Source organism: Plecotus auritus (assembly GCF_963455305.1).
Source record: "Plecotus auritus genome assembly, chromosome: 1".
Lineage (NCBI taxonomy): Eukaryota > Metazoa > Chordata > Mammalia > Chiroptera > Vespertilionidae > Plecotus > Plecotus auritus.
Window position 1 is genome coordinate 128233159 of NC_137770.1, and position 19984 is coordinate 128253142.

Consider the following 19984-nt stretch of genomic DNA (forward strand, 5'->3'; position numbering starts at 1 on the left):
CTTAATCAAATCACTCCTTTGTCAGAAACAGAGAGTTTCTTTATATTTCCACCACAAGATTTCTATTCCAACTTTGAGGTGGATCTTTTGAATCTGTTCTATGGGTGACCTTAGAAGTATAAGGATCCCGTCATACTCATCTGGTTTTAAAAGATAGTAAGTCAGCATAGTGATAAGCAGAAACTTCTCTGTTAACAGTTAAGCTCTGGCCTTCTCCAAGGATACATCTGGGGATGTACCACCTTCAAAAATAATCTTGCAGCAGATCTATACTCTCACTCATATTTTCAAGTTTTCAGAAGATATTAAGCTATTCCTAAGTACTGAAATGCCAAACCATTGCAGATAAACTGAAGAATTCAGAATTCAATGTGACTGGACAGAAATGGGGCAGATGAATTTTGATTGAAAGCAAGTGCAGTAATGAGTTCAGAGAAAAACACTTCATCATACTTATAAAACTAAAGGTTCTGAGCTGTCAGCTAACCTCAAAATGGAAATCATTCAAGCTTAGCCCCATAAACTAATGCTCTCCAACAACTAACAAGAAAAACACTGAATAAAAATAATTATTGAGCACTATGTGCCAGGTGCTGAGCAATGTATTTTATGTGTATTACTTTATATAAAACTGACAGCAACCCCTTGCTCTTTTCATTTTATGGAATAAGGGAAACATCAAGGTCACACTGACATCAGCAATTCAAGCCCAAGGCAGTTTGAGGTCAAAGCTCAGACATTCACCTACTGTGTTACACTGTCCTGCACTGAACATCTTCTATGCTACAACAAATCAGCATTGGGCTTGTTCCTGAAATAGTGTCAGAATGATAACAAGAGTTCAAGGGAGACATGCGAAATAAGAATAAATCTAGGGCAGGCCTACTAAAATTACCAAGGCTATAGCATATAAGCATAACCTTTTAAAAATTATTATGTGTTCGAGATACAAACTATATAGAACATAAGCGGTTCATCAAATCCTGGAAGTCTAGAACTACAGAGTAGCATGCCTGTCTTGAAAGGAGAACCTATAAGAGGAAACATTCTTTATCACAGAGGAAAAACTCAGAAATTTGCTGTTTTTAAGCTGAAGATAGTTTCAAGAATAACAAAGCCTTTGTCTCAGTTTTCTGCCTCTCTCTCTACTTTCCTCAGTTTTTCAGCTACTCCTCACTGGCAGCCACATTATGTCTGAGACCTTAGCCCCATCATCTGGTAACAAATTATCTTGCCTTCCTTTCATGCATATACATATATGAAGCCTCTTGTGAGACCCCCCTTCTTTATTTGGAGGTAGCTGGATTTGCTATCTCCAGGCATTATTCTTTGGGTATTTTGTTGCTTCCTCAAGTCTTATGTCTCTTGTTGACATCCCTCAGTCCATGCAACGGGGATTTGATGTGCTTCCTTATTTATATTATTAGCAGTTGCCTTTCTCATTGTCCTTTTTCTTCCTCCCCAAAGCCCTGTTGAGGGAAAATCCTATTTCCCAAAACTTTTGTCTCCTACTTACCAGTGTCTGGGTTCTGCTGTCTCAGAGTGATTGCCCATTGCCCACCTGCATCCTAGAAATGACCAGCACCTGGAATTCCCTAGTGCTATGCTCTGTTTCTCTGATTGGAAATTATGTCTCTTTATCCTCTGAAATAGCCAGTTCTGTGTGATCCTGCTTAGACTTCTAAGCTTGCATGCTGGAAGCTATTACTAAGTAGTAGGAAATAAAACTAGGTGACAGGCATTTGGCTAGAGAAAATTTACCATGACAGGAGATTGTGTACACAACAGGAATGGCTCCATTTAGAGTTTAATCAAACCTTATTATAATCTTGGTAAGCTTTAAAGAGATCTGGTCCATTGGGCAGAGGTTAAGGGAGTAATAGTTTGGGGTCTCAGGTGTATGTCTGAACCATAGAATAATGGAGCTTGCCTTAACAGATTTTGGAAATAATAGAAGTAGATTTATCCTCAGGATAAAAGAGGTATGCCAGGGGTCCAGATGTACAGCCAGCTGAGCATTCAGGGTGGGTCATATGTAGTCCCAGTAAGCTGTGATGTGAGCTAGAAATCTAGGACCAAGAATAGAGCAAGCAAAGGAAGTATGTGGCAACCATCAGAGTGTACAATTCCTGAGACATCTCTTGTTTACCACTGATGATTTTTACATTCTTGTTTGGTTTTATAAACTGGAAAGCGAGTAGTGTGTATGAGAGTCAGTGTGATTTAAAGGCCCATCAGGGGAACAGGTAGTAGCCATAAGTAATATATAAGACCTGCTATTGCTTTATGGGAAGAGGCTAGATTGGAAAGAAAGAACAGATCTGCCACCTATATTCTGATTTTGCCTACTCAATTTTGTCTCCAGAGTTACTATCTTACCACTTTGGGGGAATCTTGTGCCAGCCGTGATTCCCTCCATGATATTGTCTCTCGCATGCTACCTAGGCTGGAACATCATGCTCATATAGAGATAGAAATTTAAAGTGAAACTATAGTCAATCTAACTATCACAGATTATTAAGGTAATTATGGCTGTCAGAGGAGAGCCCCTAAATTTTCACAATCCTAGTGTAAAATGTTCATTGCTGCTCTCATCAGAGACAGAAGAACACTTTTGAGTGGACCCTGACAGTAATGGAATGCAGAGTTCCTTTGGGTTCCATGAAATATCCATATTCCCTGTACAAAATACAAGCTGGTGATCCTTACAGTTACTTACACTGCTCCTGTGGGAAACTGCTCTAATTGGGCCACACGGAATGTCCTGGGTCTGATTTCATTACAGCATTTGGACCTGCTTTCTAGAGCTCCTCCCCTTCTCTCTACTAAATCATCTCTCTGCCTCTCCTTAAGCCTTAGCTCAGGCTCACCACCTGGAGGCCCTCAATAGCTAGTGCTAAGGTGTGGCTGTATATATCATGGTTTTTGGTCAGGATAGTCTTAAAAATGTTGAATTTCAAGGCAAACTAAATAAAACATTTGGTAGACTGAACTGGCCAATTGTTTCTGTGAGTAATCTATCCAGTATTTTTATAGGAAGAAAATATATATATTAAATGCAGTGCAATTTTTATTCTTACTGCCATATAACCCAATTAACGAATGCATGAAAACGTTGCCTTCCTGTGCCTGGGACTTTATTTATACAGCAATTATAGTGTCAATATATGTAGTGGTGCATGTCTAGATTGTGTGTTTCCTAAAAGAAGGGATTCTAACCTATATATGTCTTTAAATGTCTAATATCTAGGCTAAGGTCTGATCCAGAGTGGATACACCTGGCTGTTTTATCACTGAAATAAATTATAAAATGATTGGGTTGTCTAAGTTCTATACAGCTCTAAATAGCTCACTCAGGAACTGCTGAGGGCATCATGGGTGTATGGTCTTTTCCAAGACAGGGATGGGCATTACATGGAAAAGAAAGGCCCTCTGTTCCTAAAGCTTATATCCTAATGTTGAAGGTTAAGGAAAGCAGTCACCATTATGGACTCATTTAGTCTGGGTTCCTTTGTCAAAGTAATACATTGATTTTTTTAATAATAAAATACTTTAATTTAGAGTCCTGAAGTCACTGAAACATACACACACACACACACACACACACACACACACACACACACAAATTCTATAAATAAGAATGAAAACAAAAAAAGACAGTACACACATGGAGGTGAAGTGTTATTTCAGAACATGAGCAGCTAAAATCTGGATGTAAGGGCCTGGTGGACAAGATACATTCTGAGCTGTAAGCTGAGAGCAAAGTTGCAGTTTACTGCCCCTTGAAGCTGCTGTGCTGCAGTATTCAGGGATGATCTGCTTTTAAAAGACAGATTTCCAGAAACATGACAATTCCTCCCTCCTCCCCCACCACAGGTGGCTAATGAGTGAGCTTCACTCATTCCCCTTCAGAAAAGCCACACGTTGGGTTTTGCTCCTAGAATGACACTTAATTCCATCTACTTGAAAGTGGCATTTCATAAAGAAGGGGTTGGATACTCAACACTATGCGACGTGTCCTTTGGGACCCTCGCCATTCTTCCTTCCTTTTATCTTGTAAACGCAGAGCACTAGATCATACCCAATAACAGTAATATGCTTAAGTGAGGAACCTTAGAGGGAACAGTGGGGCTATTCATTTTCTAGTGCTTGGAGTCCCCTCCCCCCAGCAAAAGTAGTAGGAGGAGAGGGACCTGCAGCGTTATGTCAATATGGAAGCAGATAAATGAATATTATACTCCAGATTTTCCATAGCAACTACTTTAGTAACACATGTATAAATACACGTTTTCAGCTATTTTAATCACCTCCCTACCCAGTTCTGTCTGAATTAGTAAAGAATAGAGTATATTCAACAAAGTGGATTGTGCACAGGTAGCACTAATTACTGTGGCTACTGAAATCACAACCACTACTCTATTTCCAGTTTATCCCTATTAATTTTTGGTGAAGTATTTCTACATTAGTTCCTTTTAAAATTAAAGATACGTTACATTTCCTAGTCCCTTTGTAACTATGAGTTTCTTAAGCTCCTCTGCCCCAATGAGACTGTTTTTCACAAAAGAGGAAAGATTTTCAAAGCAGTTAACTTTAGTAGGAGACAGTGCATATTAAACTAAGCTCGGCATTCCCAGTTTTTCTGCCCTGGAGCCTTCAATGTTGTGATGACCGTATTTTCATTTAAAAATGACAGAAATGGGAAAGAAACCAAGCCGCTACCTAGTGCTGTGGCCTGTTCTGCTCTCTAGTCAAGCAGAACGGGTCCTGGAAGACCTCGGGCGGTGGGGAAGCGATAGTGTGCCCCGTAATTACCCCGGACTGGGGTGGTCGCTGGCCCACCGCGGGCAAACGCCAATAGCCGTGTCAGAAACCAGCTCGGGCGTCCGCCGCCGCGAAGCTCGCGGAGAGTCGGGGGAGGGCCTGGCGGGGACGGCTGGAGGCCGGACGCCGCCGGCTCGCGAAGCCTCTCGGCGCTGTCCACACAGATGAGCGCCCGGCTGACACCGGGAGGCAGAGCGAAGGGGGAGCAGAGCCGCGGGGACAGCGACCGAGCCGCGCGCCCGGGCTTTGACGTCGCCCGGCTGCGGCGAGCAGCTCGCGCTCTCAGCACGTAGCGCACAACGTGACCACACACAGCCTTCCCCTCCGGCGCTCGGCAGCCCGTCCGCCGGCTCTCGGCTTCACCCTCCTCCTCCTTTTCGCCTCCGAGGCGCTCAGCACCGCGTCCACCCAGGGATTCCAGCCGGCGTCGAGCCCAGGGCGCTCCGCCGCCCGGCCCGGGAGCCTCTGCCGCAGCTGGGGCCCGAGCAGAGGCCGCGAAGCAGGGTGTCCTCCTGGGCGCCGCTCCCGCGTTCACCTCCGGACGCCAGCACTACGTTAGCCCAGGCGGGGAACCCCTTCTGTGGCTTCCTCCTCTAAACTCCCGCGGGTCCCGACCGCCCCCACCCCTCCACCTGGCGGGGGCGGCGCGGAAGCGGAGAGGACGCGCGCGGTGCGGGTGAGCACGCGTGGACGTGTTTGCTTCTCCCTCTCGCAAGTGGCGGTGGCTGGACTCTGCTAGCGGCTCCCGGAATTGGCGCTGCCGGCGGAGGCCCCTCTTCGCGGGCGGGGTACTGAAGGCTATTTTGGAGATTGGTGGTGGCGGCGGCGGCGGCGGCGGCGGCGGCTGAGGCTGGTGCCCAAGAGAGCTCCAGACGCACACTCTGCTTCTGTCGGTCCATCTCTTCCTCTCCCTCCTCCTTTCCCTTCTTCCCCACCTCTGTCCCCCTAGTCCCACTCCGCCTCGCCCTCCTCCTCCTCCTCTTCCTCCTCTCCCAGCTCAGCGATGCGAGCCTGAATCGAGTAAGCGGATTGGCGTTGCAATGGCAACTGATGGAATGGGGGAAGGCAAGACAGCAGGGCTGGGGGCTCCGGACTGCGGGCGGGCGGGCCGCTGCCGCTGCTTGATGCTCCTCCGGGGACCTTCGCGAGTTACTTTGTAAAGACGAACCCAGGCGAGGAACCCTCTGCTCGGTGCCCCGAGTCAGAAGCCACTTCCTGTTCCTTGGCTGCCCGCGCCAGGCTCGCAGCGCTCCGCACCCGGCCCCTAGCCCGCGCCCGCCCAGCGCGCCGCCGCCGCTGCGGAGACTGAGCCCGCTCCCCTGAAGAACATTTCGCCTCCCGGCTCCCCTTCCCTTCACGCCCCCCGCTCCTCCCCAGCTTCTGCGATTTTCCCAGGCGCCCCGTGTGAGCGAGGCGTGCATGTGAGTGTGTGTCAGGTTATTGTGTTGTGGGAGTGTGTGTTTCTGTGTTTGTGCGTGCATGAGTGTGGGGTGTGTGGGGCTGCTGCGCTCCGCTCACGGCCGCCGCCGGGGAAGGACAGACGGACAGCGCTGCCTTGGGCGACTGGTTCGCAGGCACGTCGGCGCAGCCCGGGAGCGAAAGGAGCGCACTCGCCTGGCCGCCGGCCTCCGGAAGGTCCCGCTGCTTCCCCCCTGGGCTGGATATGTTCATGTTCACGTGAAGATGGATTTAGTGTACGGTCTCGTGTGGCTGCTGACAGTCCTCCTGGAGGGGATCTCTGGCCAAGGAGTGTACGGTGAGTGAAATCGCGACGTTATCGTGACCTTGTGATTCTTAGGCAAGATAGGCTGGTGAGCGAAAATGCACGACTCGCGCGTTCCGGGGCCCCTCCCGGCGTGGCATTTGATTTACACTTCATCACGTTATTGGGAGCGATGAGGAGGTAGCGAGCGCGCTGCGGATTGGGCTGCGAGCCGCGGCCACAGCACCTCGGCTCCTGTTTCGAGTTGAGTGGAGCCGGCAGCATCGCACTCCTGTGAACCAGGGGCTGTGCGCTTGATTTATCCCTGCTGGGGACCCGAGCTCTAGCAGTCTTTGATTTAATAAAGATTTGACCTCGTTTGCCGCCTAGGCAGTGCCGCGATTTCCCCCAAATGGAGGCTTCGAATGTGACCCCAGTGAGCTCCCCTTTTCCTCCCCACGTGTGTGTGTGTGTGTGTGTGTGTGTGTGTGTGTGTGAGAGAGAGAGAGAGAGAGAGAGGGGGGGGGGTGGCGGGGGAGAGAGAAGAGAGATTGAGAATATGCCTATAAGACTTGATTTTCCAGTTTAGGAAGTGGGGTGACAGTTGAGTTGCATTATGCACCAGCCATTGCCTGGAGTACTGATTTAGGGAGGAGGAAATAGCAGGCAAGATTCTAGGTGCCAGACACAATTAAGGGACATGTTTGTGTGAATGGATGAGCAAATGCATGAATGAACAGACTGCCAAGTCCGCGCGTCTGGGCTCCGGGGCAGGACACCAGTTCACTGCAACTAGAACACAGTCTCAGTTCTCTGAAAAACCCAGGATTGGGCGGATAAGGACTGGGGAGAAGGGCGAGCTTGTTAATGGGGAGGTTTTTAAGTCCTCAAGAGCAAATCCAGGTTCCTATGCCTGTCAGCAGTTGGCACCCTTGGCTTTCAGGACAGAAAGATACACTCACACACAGCCTCTCGCTCTGGCTGAAGTGGTCATCTTCTGGGACAAGCAGGCAGTGTCACAAAGGAAAAATAACTTTTGTGATCTCCAGGTTTCAGGAGAGGAGGTTGGGAGAACAGCCCCTGAGGGACAGCAGGTCAAATCTCACCCACAGTTCCCCTTCAGCCAATATCCAGAGGTTGTGTGCTGGAAATCCAGCCCAGTGCCCACTGTCTCACTCTGGGGTTTGGATTCTAGCACTGCAGTGCTAGGTCACTGGCTGCCCCCAGCAAAGGGCATGTGTTTGTGGAAATGTCAGACCTTTCCCTGCAGATCCTAGACCTGACTGAGGACTGTGGAGTGGGTATGGGTACAAGGGGATGATGGGTCCTCAAACTCTCTGAGAAACCACTGAGTGTGCCATGGGTAGGTGTTTGGGAAAGTATGAGGGAGATCAGACCTTTACCATCTTCATTGTGTACTGCCCATGGCTGAGCAGTGCTGGGAGGTGGCCGGGAACCACCCACCCCAACTCTAAGCCTCTTAATTTCCCCTCTCTTCCCACTCCCTCTTTCCCAAATGGAAGAGAGCTTGCTTGATGGTGATTATGATGGTGGTGGTGTGTGTGTATGTATGAGAGAGATGCTGAGACTACAGGCACATCTTACCTCTTGGCTTATGGTAGGAGGTGTGGCCTCAAGCAGAGCAGCAGTTCATTTGGTGCTCTTTTGCCTTCAGCCACACTCTGGTGTCTGGAGCAGCTGAGAGTGTCCAGGATTCTAGGGATGGAGGGATGCTGGAGTTAGAGCCTTCTCAGGAAGCTGTCCTTAGTGTGGGAGAGTTTGAATTCCTTTTATAGCATGTCCAAGTCTTTATTTCTCTTTCATTGGTTCAGATCATCCCAACAAAAGGAGTTTTTATTTTTTAATTGTGTGTGTGTGTGTGTGTGTGTGTGTGTGTGTGTGTGTGTGTAGGGAATAGTAAGTGAGAAAGATTGGGGTCGGCAGGGGGTGGGATGGGGGGCGAGTAGTATGGCTGGAACTGTCTGGATTAGAAAGGCATAGTTCCAATTTCCTGTTACTCTTTGTAATTCATATTATTTGTCCTGGAAAGTCTCATGTTGGGTAGTGGAAAAGGGTAAGATATAGGAATGGAGACAATAAGAAAATTGCATTAGAGAAATCTTATGCCCATGTTGCTTAACAATAAGGAAGGAGGTAGTTCTGCTGTTGAACTGGTCCTTGTGATGGATGCGGTGGTGTTTTTTGGTTTGTTTTATTTTAATATTGATGTGGTTATTAGTAACTAGCTAAGAATAGAGTCAGCTTTGTGTGAAAAGTAATCAGCATCCCTGGTTATAAATGTCACAGCTATGAGGTGGGCGAAAAAATATACTTATTATAACTTTTCAAATATGTCTTACATAACACAGAAATTAGGTTCTCAAAGTGGAAACCCCTAAACTTCAGCATCATCCTCACCTGGGAAATCTCAGTGTCCTGGACTTTCTAAATCAGAAATGCAGAGGGTTGACCCGGCAATCTGTGTTTTTTACTCAGGTCATGATTCTGATGCCTGCTGAAATCTGAGAACCACAAGTGTACACTTCAAATTTCATTGCTTTGACTTTGTAAATCATGACCTTTCTTAGCCTAAAGTAGTTTCATTTTTATTTGTAGAAGGATTTATGGGGAAAAGAACACTTTATTTTTATTTAGTTATAAAACATTGATAAGTTGTAAAAGAGATAGACATAAGAGTTAGTGTAAGATTATGAAGTGTGTTTTGAACATTTTACATGAAGAGAATTGGAAATTTTATATATATATATATGTATATATATATGTATATATATATTAAAGTGGGGCAATTATAAATAGAGACTTCAAAGACAAATGGGAACTTTGCTAGCATAGAAGTCTGTATCCCTTTATTTGCCTATATTTCCAGATGTAAAACCATTCATACTGCACACAAATTAGTATTCTTTATAAATACTATTTTCTTAGCTAGGTTCAAGAGGAACTAAAAATTGTGTTATAGGTAACTCAGGAAATCACTTCATTGCAGCCTAATATTATTTACATGATTTAGACATATGTCATTGTAACCTTTCTTTTTTGAAGTAGCTAGTCAACCCCTTCACTCTTCTACTTCTTGGCTGGAAAACTGAGTATGAAATTCAGATTTCTTTTTGTAATTGAGAAAATTTGTTTTAATGTGTGGATTATGTTGTTTTGAGTTACTATAATCTCCTTCCTGTTGTGCTCAATCAGCTTGGCCCCCATGTGCAGTACTTAAGTGTAAAAGTTTCTGCTATATATCTAGGAACTAATCGCCATTTAGGGATATTGCTCAGGAAACTAGCTCCATAATTACTGAGATTTGTGTATGTGTGGGAATTGAGTAAGGAAGATTATCCTTTCATTTATATCTGCCTGTCTACCCTCCATCAGTAATTCTAAGGTCATTAAAATATTTTAAAAATGAAAATTTCCCTGTATGTCCCTTACATATTTCATATCAAAAATGGTATTACAGTAATATAAATTATTTGAAAACACTTCTGAAAGAATGACCATGAAAAAAATTATTCATAATAGAGCAGCATCAAAAAATAAAAAATGTATACTTTAGACAACTATGTCACCTATTTTGATGGATAATATACATTTGGAAATATCTATATTTGTGAAGTTTTAAAATCAATATTGTTATTGAGTTTTAAGAAGTTATTTGTATTCACACTTTTTCCTCAAAATACTCTTGGAATTTTAAAATTTTTTCTTAAATTTATTTTTACTCAATTAAGCATCACTGAAAATCAAAAGTCAGTAGTTGAACATCAACTGGTATCCTTTTGTGGCATTATTAATTTTGTTGCACTCCCATCCCATAAGGTTTTGGGTAACTGATTAAACATAGCATCAAGGATCACAATGTACTAGCAAACTCCAGATAATGTGTATACTTATGTAAATACCGGGAGCTGAGTGATCCAAAGCATTTTCCTAGTTTGGGGAATTTTATTTGTAAGTCATTCTGCGATAGTAGATTGTTTGGGCCGTTTAACTGTGTTTTTTAGAGATACTGTTGATAATGACAATATTGAGATTCATATCTCCTGTAAACTTCTCAGTTGTCTTGTTAAAACAGGAAAAATTGCCCCATTGCAACAAACTGTATTTTTACATTTGGGCCATCATAACCTTAGTTTCCAAGGAGGCTAATAAAAACATTATAACTGTATTAACACAGGACAAATCCTGACTGCAAATGAAAAAAAAAAATACAGTTAATGTCTGAATAATTTTAATTAAAAAAAAATCCTCACTAGAGGATATATTTATTGATTTTAGAGAGAAAGGAAGAGTGGCGGGAGAGAGAAAGAGAGAGAGAAGAGAGAGAAAGAGAAAGAAAGAAACATCGATTGGTTGCCTTCTGTTTGTTCCCCGACCAGGCATTGGACCCACAATGTAGGTATGTGTGCTGACTGGGAATCAAACCCTCTACCTTTTGGTGTATGGGATGATGCTCCAACCAACTGAGCCACCCGGCCAGAACAAATACCTTAATAGTTTTTATGGGAGCCAAATCAACCTATGATGTGGTGTCTTGAAATAGTTAATGCACTCTCCCTAAATAACTTGCAGGATGCACTGGAAGCAATAAATAAATTTATCAAACACTTGTGTATGACAAATTAGCAAGCTATATTCACTCAGTTCAAGTTATATCAATATCATACAACTGGCACCCAGACAGTAGCTGGTTAGAAAAGGCTTAGTGGAATTGAGAACCAGAGATAAGTTGGAAAAAGGAAGTATCGGAAAGATATTTCAGACTGTCAGTTGATTGAATGTAGATGGACAGATTGACCTAAAAAGATAAGAATACTCTGGAAGGTCAGTTGAATATTACATCACTCAGGATGTTGCCATCCTCACAGCAAAGGTATCCCAAGTGCACTGAGTTGTGATTTTTGCCCAGTTTGAGTTTGGAGAGACCTGTGGTCAGATATTGCTTGTGATTGAACACATATTTAGGGTGTCAGCCTGTGGAAGGAGAGGAGGAGATGGCTTTAATAAATGTTGCTGAAAAAAAATTGATCTGAATCTTTATCAAATACAATCAGTTGTAATCTTCTCTCTTCCCACTCCTCATCCAGCTGTCCCTGCATGTACAAGCTCCCTCCCCCCTCACCATACACATACAGACACACAAACTCTTACATCATTGCTGCCTTAGCCACCATCACAAGGAACAGTGGGCAGTCCTTTGTATCTTGGGATTCTTTTTATCCATTCAGGTTTGTCCTTGCTGGTCATATGACTGAGAATTCACATGCCAAATGGGAAGATTATTTTATACATTATTACTTGCTCATGTCCTGTATGTCTTACATGGGGAAAGCTATTAGGTATTTTATTATATTTTTTATTTATTTTATTTTTGTTAATCCTCTCCCAAGTATGTATTTTTTTCCATTGATTTACAGAGAAAGTGGAAGTGAGGGAGGGAGAAACATGATGTGAGAGAGACACATCCATTGGTTGCCTCCCACAGGCGCCCAGACCAGGGGCAGGGATCAAACTTTGACTGGGAATCGAACTCTCCACCAGAGATCAAACCCACAACCAGGTATATGCCCTTACTAGGAATTGAATTGGCGACCTTTTAGTGCATAGTATGACATTCAACCAACAGAACCACACTGGCCAGGGCAAATTATTTTAGTGTTTATTTTATAAGGTGAGTCACATACCCTGCTTCCTCAAAAGGCTTCCTCAAACCTTTTGAGGAAGCAGGGTATGTGCAAATTTTTCTGAAAAAAAAAAAAGTGATCTGTAGTCTTTTAAAACTTACTATTTTAATGTGATTGGGATAGGGCTCATGGGCATGTGACTAACAGCATGAACGTTATGGGGTCATTTTATGTGATTAAGACAGTGTTAGGAACTGTCTTAGTTTGCTTTCCAGCTATAGAGGTGATTCATTACTCACGTTGTCTGCCCTGGTCCTCATGCTCTGAGAAGAGTCTTGAAAGAGTTGGGCTTTGCATCCTTTCAACCCTCAAAGGCAAACAGCTAGATAGACATAGCTGCCTAGTCCTGGAGCTGAGCTGTAGAGTTGGTGCTCTTCGCAGCTGCAGTAAACTAGAGGAATATGTTGTCAGTTCCCAGTTAAACTGAGGAGGACCTAACTCTTCTTTTTGGCTATTTTGGAATGACAAGCAAAGTGTTCTATTTAATGTATTTTAAGTATGAATAGGTGAACATTTTTAGCTTCATTGTAATTGCTATTAACTGGAGTCCTACAAAATGAAATTTCATTTCTTTGCTTCAATGACTGTCAATGTAAATATATTACTTACAGCAGACTGAATAATCAGTGGTTCTCAACCTTTCTAATGCCGCGACCCTTTAATACAGTTCCTCATGTTGTGGTGACCCCCAACCATAAAATTATTTTCGTTGCGACTTCATAACTGTAATTTTGCTACTGTTAATGAATCGTAATGTAAATATATGTGTTTTCCGATGAGCTTAGGCGACCCTGCTAGCGGTTCTCAACCTGAGGGTCACGACCCACAGGTTGAGAACCGCTGCTGTAGAGCCTAAGACTATCAGAAAACACATATATTTACATTACAATTCATTAACAGTAGCAAAATTACAGTTATGAAGTAGCAACGAAAATAATTTTATGGTTGGGGGTCACCACAACATGAGGAACTGTATTAAAGGGTCGCAGCATTAGAAAGGTTGAGAACCACTGGAATAAATGATTTCATTCATAGAAAACTGTATCCTATTTTTATTTCCAAATCAAATTAATAAAAGTTTGGCCCTGTAAAATCATGAAGTTTAAATGAGAAGAGACTTTAAAGTGTCAGTAAATCATCCCACTAATTTAAGACATAATGGTTTTATATTATGCCAGTCAGATGGTGGTCCTATCCTGTTTGTGAGATTTCTTTACAGAAAGAAATTTCACACCTTTTCCCAGAGTCTAGGCACTTTCATTGGGTGGATATGTTTTTACCAACTTACTAAATTCCTTCATGCTGCATTATTGGGGTATGTACTAAGTTACTTTCTATTTTATACCAGTACGATTTTACTTTCTTTCTTAACTATACTACCTTGTATTGATCCCAGTTAAGCTCTTTGGTTTCTTACTACTTTTCCAAGATATTGTGACATTTCTAATCTTAGTTTTAATAACACTTTAAAGATGATTTAGATTTTATAATCCAAATCATACAGTTTACAGGAATTTACAATCATAGAAGAGGATTTAAATATTAGGAACAATTTTTATCTATTGGACATTTACTATAAACTTATCAGTTAAAGATATTTTGGTAGGAGCAATGGTATTAGACTTTATAATATAACTTACTCTTTGTGTGTGTGTGTGTGTGTGTGTGTGTGTGTGTGAGTGCACGCGCGCGCTACCTCTACAACCTCTTATAAAATAAGGAGACAGTTTATTGCCATTCGTAGTCAAAACTACACTAAGGACTGTTTTGTGGTTGACAGATGGGTTCAAGTATGTGACATGCTACTATAGTTGCAAGTAGCATATTTCATTACTTATTTTGTTATAATGAGAATGGGAGGAATTAAAATAATTGAGTGATTCTGTGGAAAGGGATACATGACTGTCTGAAAGAGACAGGTTGGTTCATAGCTAGGCCTCCCAGAGTCCTTAAGGACAGCACAGAAGGCAGCTGATAGCTCATAGAGGTGAGTTAGAAATAAGACGCTAGCCTGAAAATGCTACTGGAGATATGTATCTGCCCTTTAAATAATGGCAAAACTGAAAATTATTTTTCTGAAGTAATTAGAACTTTTCTCATGTGCCCAAACTGAGGAAGAAAGAAAAATGCTGTTTGACTGAAGGACATCTTCAGGGAGATTTTTCTGGTCTCTTGGAAAGGAAAGTTGAGGGGATATGGGAACTCTCTTAAGTAGAGCATGTGATCCCTGTGGACCAGCTAATCCTTCCTGCTAATTAATTGTGTAGCTTAGCTACATTAGGAGAGATAGTCACAGAATAAGCTTCGTGGCATTCTCTCTGTTATTTCTAAGTGGAGCTGAGAATTGGGTCCCTGCCTCACCTCAGGTAGACTTCCTACTAAAGAAGAAGAAGCTCTTATAATATCCTGAGACAGATAAAAAGATCTGTAAAAGGTATGCTACTTTTCAGGAATTATGGCCAGGAGAATACTACACAGATTCTGGGCAGTTAGGTTGAATTCTGGTAACTTCAGTCAACATATTAATGTGTAACTGTTATGGATAACACCTATGATAGCTGTGTAGTAAGGCTATGAACTCAAGAGTTTTACAAGTTAATTGAGGAGATAAAGCCAAATGTAAAAACAAAGAAAATAAGGCTCTGAGAAACCTACAAATGTTTGTTCCTAGACAAAAGAGAACAATTATATTTGGTGTCATGGTTGGAGGAAACTTGAAAAAAACTGGTACATCACGGGTTGAGCCTTGAGAGAGTATTGGCATAACATAGGTAAAGAAGGAGGAAAGGATATTGCTGCCTACCAAATGGATCCCAACTATGGGAATGGTGCCACAGAAAGAACAATAATGCTGGAATGTGTGTTTAACAGTCTTAGCAGTTTCTCCAAAGTTTACTGTAACAAGAAAGGTGTATCAGATATGTCCTTTAACCTATGCAAACCCCCCAAAAAGTCTGTAAGTCTGAAAAATAGATTTCATGGTGTGATATCTGGAACTTGCCCAGATATTTATGTCCACCAAAGTTCTGGGTTTGTGTGTGTTCAATTTGAAGCCAACTGACCTGCTCACCAGAAGATAAGACTGTTGTCTGTAACGTTCCTAGGGATTACTGAGCCCTCCCCGATTCTTGGCAAACTTGGGAAACTTTGAACTTTCATAGCAGCTGCTTTTGGAGTTTAAGTCAGATACTTTCAAAGCCTTTTTAGAGTCCCTATGACTTCAAAGCAGTGGGCTATGGGTCTAGAATAACTTAAAACATCATGTTGCTTTTTGCAAATGTACAAATAGTGAGATGAAGGAACTGCTCTGTGAAAAGAGAGTTACGTGCTTTCATTGTTTCAATGTTATCATTTTTAATCCTCACCCGAGGATATGTTTATTTTATTGACTTGAGAGAGAGAGGAAGGGAGAAAGAGAGAAACATTGATGTGAGAAACATTGATCAGTTGCTTCTTGTAGGCTCTCAGACTGAGGATCAAACCACAAACTGGATATGTGCCCTGACCAGGAATCCAACTTGCATCCTTCGGGGTATGGGCTGACACTTCAACCAACTGAGCCATCCACTTAGGGCTGTGCTTTTATTAATGTTTTTTTATTCTTGTTCAAGGCAGCATGATATGGTTGAAAACTATTGGGAAAGTTGGGGTTTTCTTCTTGTTCTGCTGTGACCACAGGCAGAAATGTTAACCTCTCTCCCCTTTAATATCTACATCTAATAAACTCTTAGGAAAGTGGGCTGTTACATAGAGGAAATATAAGTAACATCAAGAACGAAAAAGTATGGTTGCATTTTTATACCTGGAGTACAGGGAGAGTTCATGGAGCGTTTCTTTTATCTTCTTAAAAATGTCTAGGTTTTTTTTTTCTTTTTTCTTTTTTTAGCATTGCAGATGCTCTAGCAATTGTAGGTTATAATAAAACTGGCATTAAGTCTTAGAACAGAGTAAGGGGCTAGAAAGTAAAAGAAAGCAAGTCTTTTTTTTTTTTTCTGGAACAAATATTCCAGTTTGTCAGTCTAGCAGAAAATAACTCCAGTGGTGTATTTTTTAACAGTATTTGTAATATTAATATGTGCATGAAAATGTTATTTGATACTGCATCTTGTATGCACATGTAACTGTTCTTGTTCTCAGGCTAGCCTCCTCTCAATCCACATCATCCTGGAGTTTCTCCGTTTGCTCCTTAATGATGGGGATAGTGGTGGGGAGCTGGAACACCCTCATTTAAGAGCTCCGAAAGAATATTAGGGTTCACTAAACTGAATGGTCATTAGAATATTTACATATGTGTGTATTCAAATATATGTATACATCTTATTTTTGTATCAAGGAGCAAGAGTAGTCTCAATACGCTGTCATTTTGAGACTAATTGAAAAATAGCAGCACGTAAAATATCCATCCAAATGAAATAACTTAGAGATACATTTGTAAGAATACTTTTATAATACTGACTTTGCTAAGCAAGTCTCCTTGAGCATATACACACAGTAAACTGGGAAAGGACTTAACTGACATGTGGTTTTGGAGTTATCAGTCTTACCTCAGTATCTCAGAATTGGTGAAGTTATTATCAAGATTCTGAATTTTTAAAAATATTTATCCTGATTCTGAACTTGTTCCTTGTTTTTCATGGTTTATTCTATACCATTAGTGTAATTCTCCCCTTGTCCTATTATTCACTTACATTTTAATAAATATATTTTTATTGATTTTAGAGAGGAACGGATAGGGAGGGAAACATCAATGATGAGAATCATTGATCGGCTGCCTCCTGCATGCCCCCCTACTGGGGATCAAGCCCACTACCCGGGCATGTGCCCTGACCTGTAATTGAACCGTGACCTCCTTATTAATAGAAGGATTAAGGAAGAAAGTGGAGAAGTGGTTAAGAATAAAGGGTTTTGTATAACTAAGCTTAGAGAGTTAAGGGATCAACAAACGAGTTGTCAATTATGTTAAAAAATGAACAATTTAAATGTGTGTTTTTGTTTTTGTTTTTACATGGCTCAGTGGTTGAGGTAGACCTATAAACTAGGAGGTCAGGGCACATGCCCAGGTTTCGTATTCCATCCCCAGTGGGGGGTGTGCAGGAGGTATCCGATCAATGATTCTCTCTCATCATTGATGTTTCTCTCTCTCTCTCTCCCTCTCTCCCTCCTTCTTTCCCTCCCTTCCTCAGTCCCTCCCTCTCCCTCCCTCTCTGAAATCAATAAAAAATACATATATTTTAAAAAGACACATTAGACCAGATGTATTTAATTGATATCTTCAGATCATTTCCCTCAAAGTAGCATAATATACATTCTTTTCAAGTGCACATAGAACATTTTCTAGAATAGACCATGTTAGGACACAAAATAGGTCGCAGTAAATTTAAGAAGATGGAAACCATATCAAGCATATTTTCCGACCACAATGGTATGAAACTAGAAATCAATCACAAAACTGAAAGAAAAAAAAAAATGGGAATCTTCTAAACCCTAGTCTTCAGATAGATGATGTTTTTATGTAACTTATGGAAGAGCCATCCTATATAGTAAAAGCCTTAGGCAATCCTATATAATAAAAGCCTAATATGCTAAGTGTCCAGTTGTTCGGTCGTCTGTTCAACCAATCAAAGCTAATGATATGCTAAGGCTGCTCAACCGCTCGCTATGACATGTACTGACCACCAGGGGGCTAACAGTTGACTGATCGACCAGTCACTATGACGTGCACTGACCACCAGGGGGCAGACGCTCCGACTGGTAGGTTAGCTTGCTGCTGGGATCTGGCCGATCGGGACTAAGCAAGATGAGCTGGACATGCCCTGGAGCCCTCCTGTGGTCCCTCCCTGGCTGGCCAACCTCCCGTGTCCCTCCCGGTCCCTGATTGTGCACTGGTGGGGGTCCCTCGGCCTGGCAATCGAGGACCTTTTGGGGGATGTCGGAGAGCTGGTTTCAGCCTAGTCCTACAGGCTAGGCCAGGGGTGGGCAAACTTTTTGACTCGAGGGCTACAATGGGTTCTTAAACTGGACTGGAGGGCCGGAACAAAAGCATGGATGGAGTGTTTGTGTGAACTAATATAAATTCAAAGTAAAAGAGCAGAGGGGAGAGCAAGAGAACCCTCCGCTCTTTCGGCTCTGCAGGCCGTATAGAACAGCCGAACGGGCCGAATCCGGCCCACGGGCCGTAGTTTGCCCATGGCTGGGCTAGGCCGAGGGACCCCACTGGTGTATGAATTCATGCACTGGGCCTCTAGTTATATATACACAAACATGCATATACACACATGCTTAAATAGAGTCAATATATATGAATAAGTATATTTTTTAAAGCACATACGTATTCTCTATATGCAAGTCAGCATTTGTGTATGTATATTCATAGAGTGGATCTTACGGGTAGTAGTTGAACTTTAGGGTAAGCTCCAGGAATTGGATGGCTTTCCCCTTCCCTTAAATCTGACTGATTTAGTGTTGACAGCAGGACATGTGATCTCTCACCTAACATTCCTTTTGTTTTTAAATATCTCTTGTGATCCCTTCATGCTCATATTTACCAGTTAACATTACCTTTAGAAACTCACGTTACTTCTGTTTTCTTCTATTATTTTCTTAGTTGAAAGAAGAGAAATGTTTCTAGCTGCATAATAGTGATACCTGTGCAGTTTATTTTACCGGAACTACAGTGCTGTGGACACTTGAAGCCCGGAATATACACTGGTATATTCCAAAGACCATCCCTCCTCCCTCCTACTCTATTAGTTAGGTCTTTTCTCCTTTGTAAAAATGAGCTTTCAGTGCATCAAAAATACCTATATTCAAGGGTGGATAATAAAATATATCCACAAACCAAATTTAAGTAACTTGGATCATCTACCTTTTTAATTACTGAAAAATAAACAAAGGTATAGTATTTTTTCATAAAATAATTGCTGTATATCATGTGCTTACTATATGTCACACCTTGTATTAGGAGTTTTATTTATTTATTTTTGTTAATCTTCACTCAAGGATATATTCCCATTGATTTTTATTTATTTAATTAATTTTAATAATTCTTTGTTGTTGAAAGTATTACATATGTCCCTTTGTAACCCCATTGGCCCTTTCCAGCCCCCCTCGCCCCCCCCCCCCCATCCCCTGCCCCAGGCTTTCACCACCCCATTGTCTGTGTTCATGGATTATGCATATATGCATACAAGGTCTTTGGTTGATCACCTCCCACCCACCCACCCTCCCCCGCCTTTCCTCTGAGTTTCTGCACTCTGTTCCATGCTTCCATGACTCTGGATTCACTCGGTTCATCATTTTATTTTTTTACTTAGATTCCACATATGAGTGCGATTTTCCCCACTGATTTTTAGAGAGAATGGAAAGAAGGGAGAGAGTGAGAGAGAAACATTGATGTGAGAGAGAAACATCAATTGTTTGCCTCCTGAATGTGCCCAACCAGGACTGGGATTGAGCCTAGGTACATGCCCTTGATAGAATCAAATCTGGGATCCTTTAATCCATGGGCTGATGCTCTATCCACTGAGCCAAACTGGTTAGGGTATAACAGGAGTTTTAAATACATTATACCATAGTCTAATCTTTCAATGAGGTAGATGAGAAATCTGAAACTCATGAAGTTTAAATAACTACCATATAGTTACTGGTGGCTGAATTTGGAATCAAATGTGAAATGTATGTAAAAATATTTGTATACATTCCTATTTGTATTATTAATTATAATTATACAATTATAATGTGATTAAAACATGCAAGTTAA

The 19984-nt window shown here is 42.1% G+C and overlaps 1 protein-coding gene across 3 annotated transcripts in view; it reads left to right on the top strand.

Annotated features, from left to right (window-relative positions):
* The first annotated feature begins 5128 nt into the window (after nucleotides 1-5128).
* Nucleotides 5129-19984, top strand: part of MDGA2 (MAM domain containing glycosylphosphatidylinositol anchor 2) — a 1034824-nt gene continuing 1019968 nt past the window's right edge. For 2 of the 3 annotated variants that reach the window (XM_080666137.1, XM_080666138.1), the window contains exon 1: nucleotides 5129-6577. In XM_080666137.1, coding sequence (XP_080522263.1) covers nucleotides 6301-6577 — 277 coding nt within the window. In that variant the 5' untranslated portion in view covers nucleotides 5129-6300. The remainder of the gene's footprint in view (nucleotides 6578-19984) is intronic. The other variant, XM_080666139.1, reaches the window with a different exon arrangement.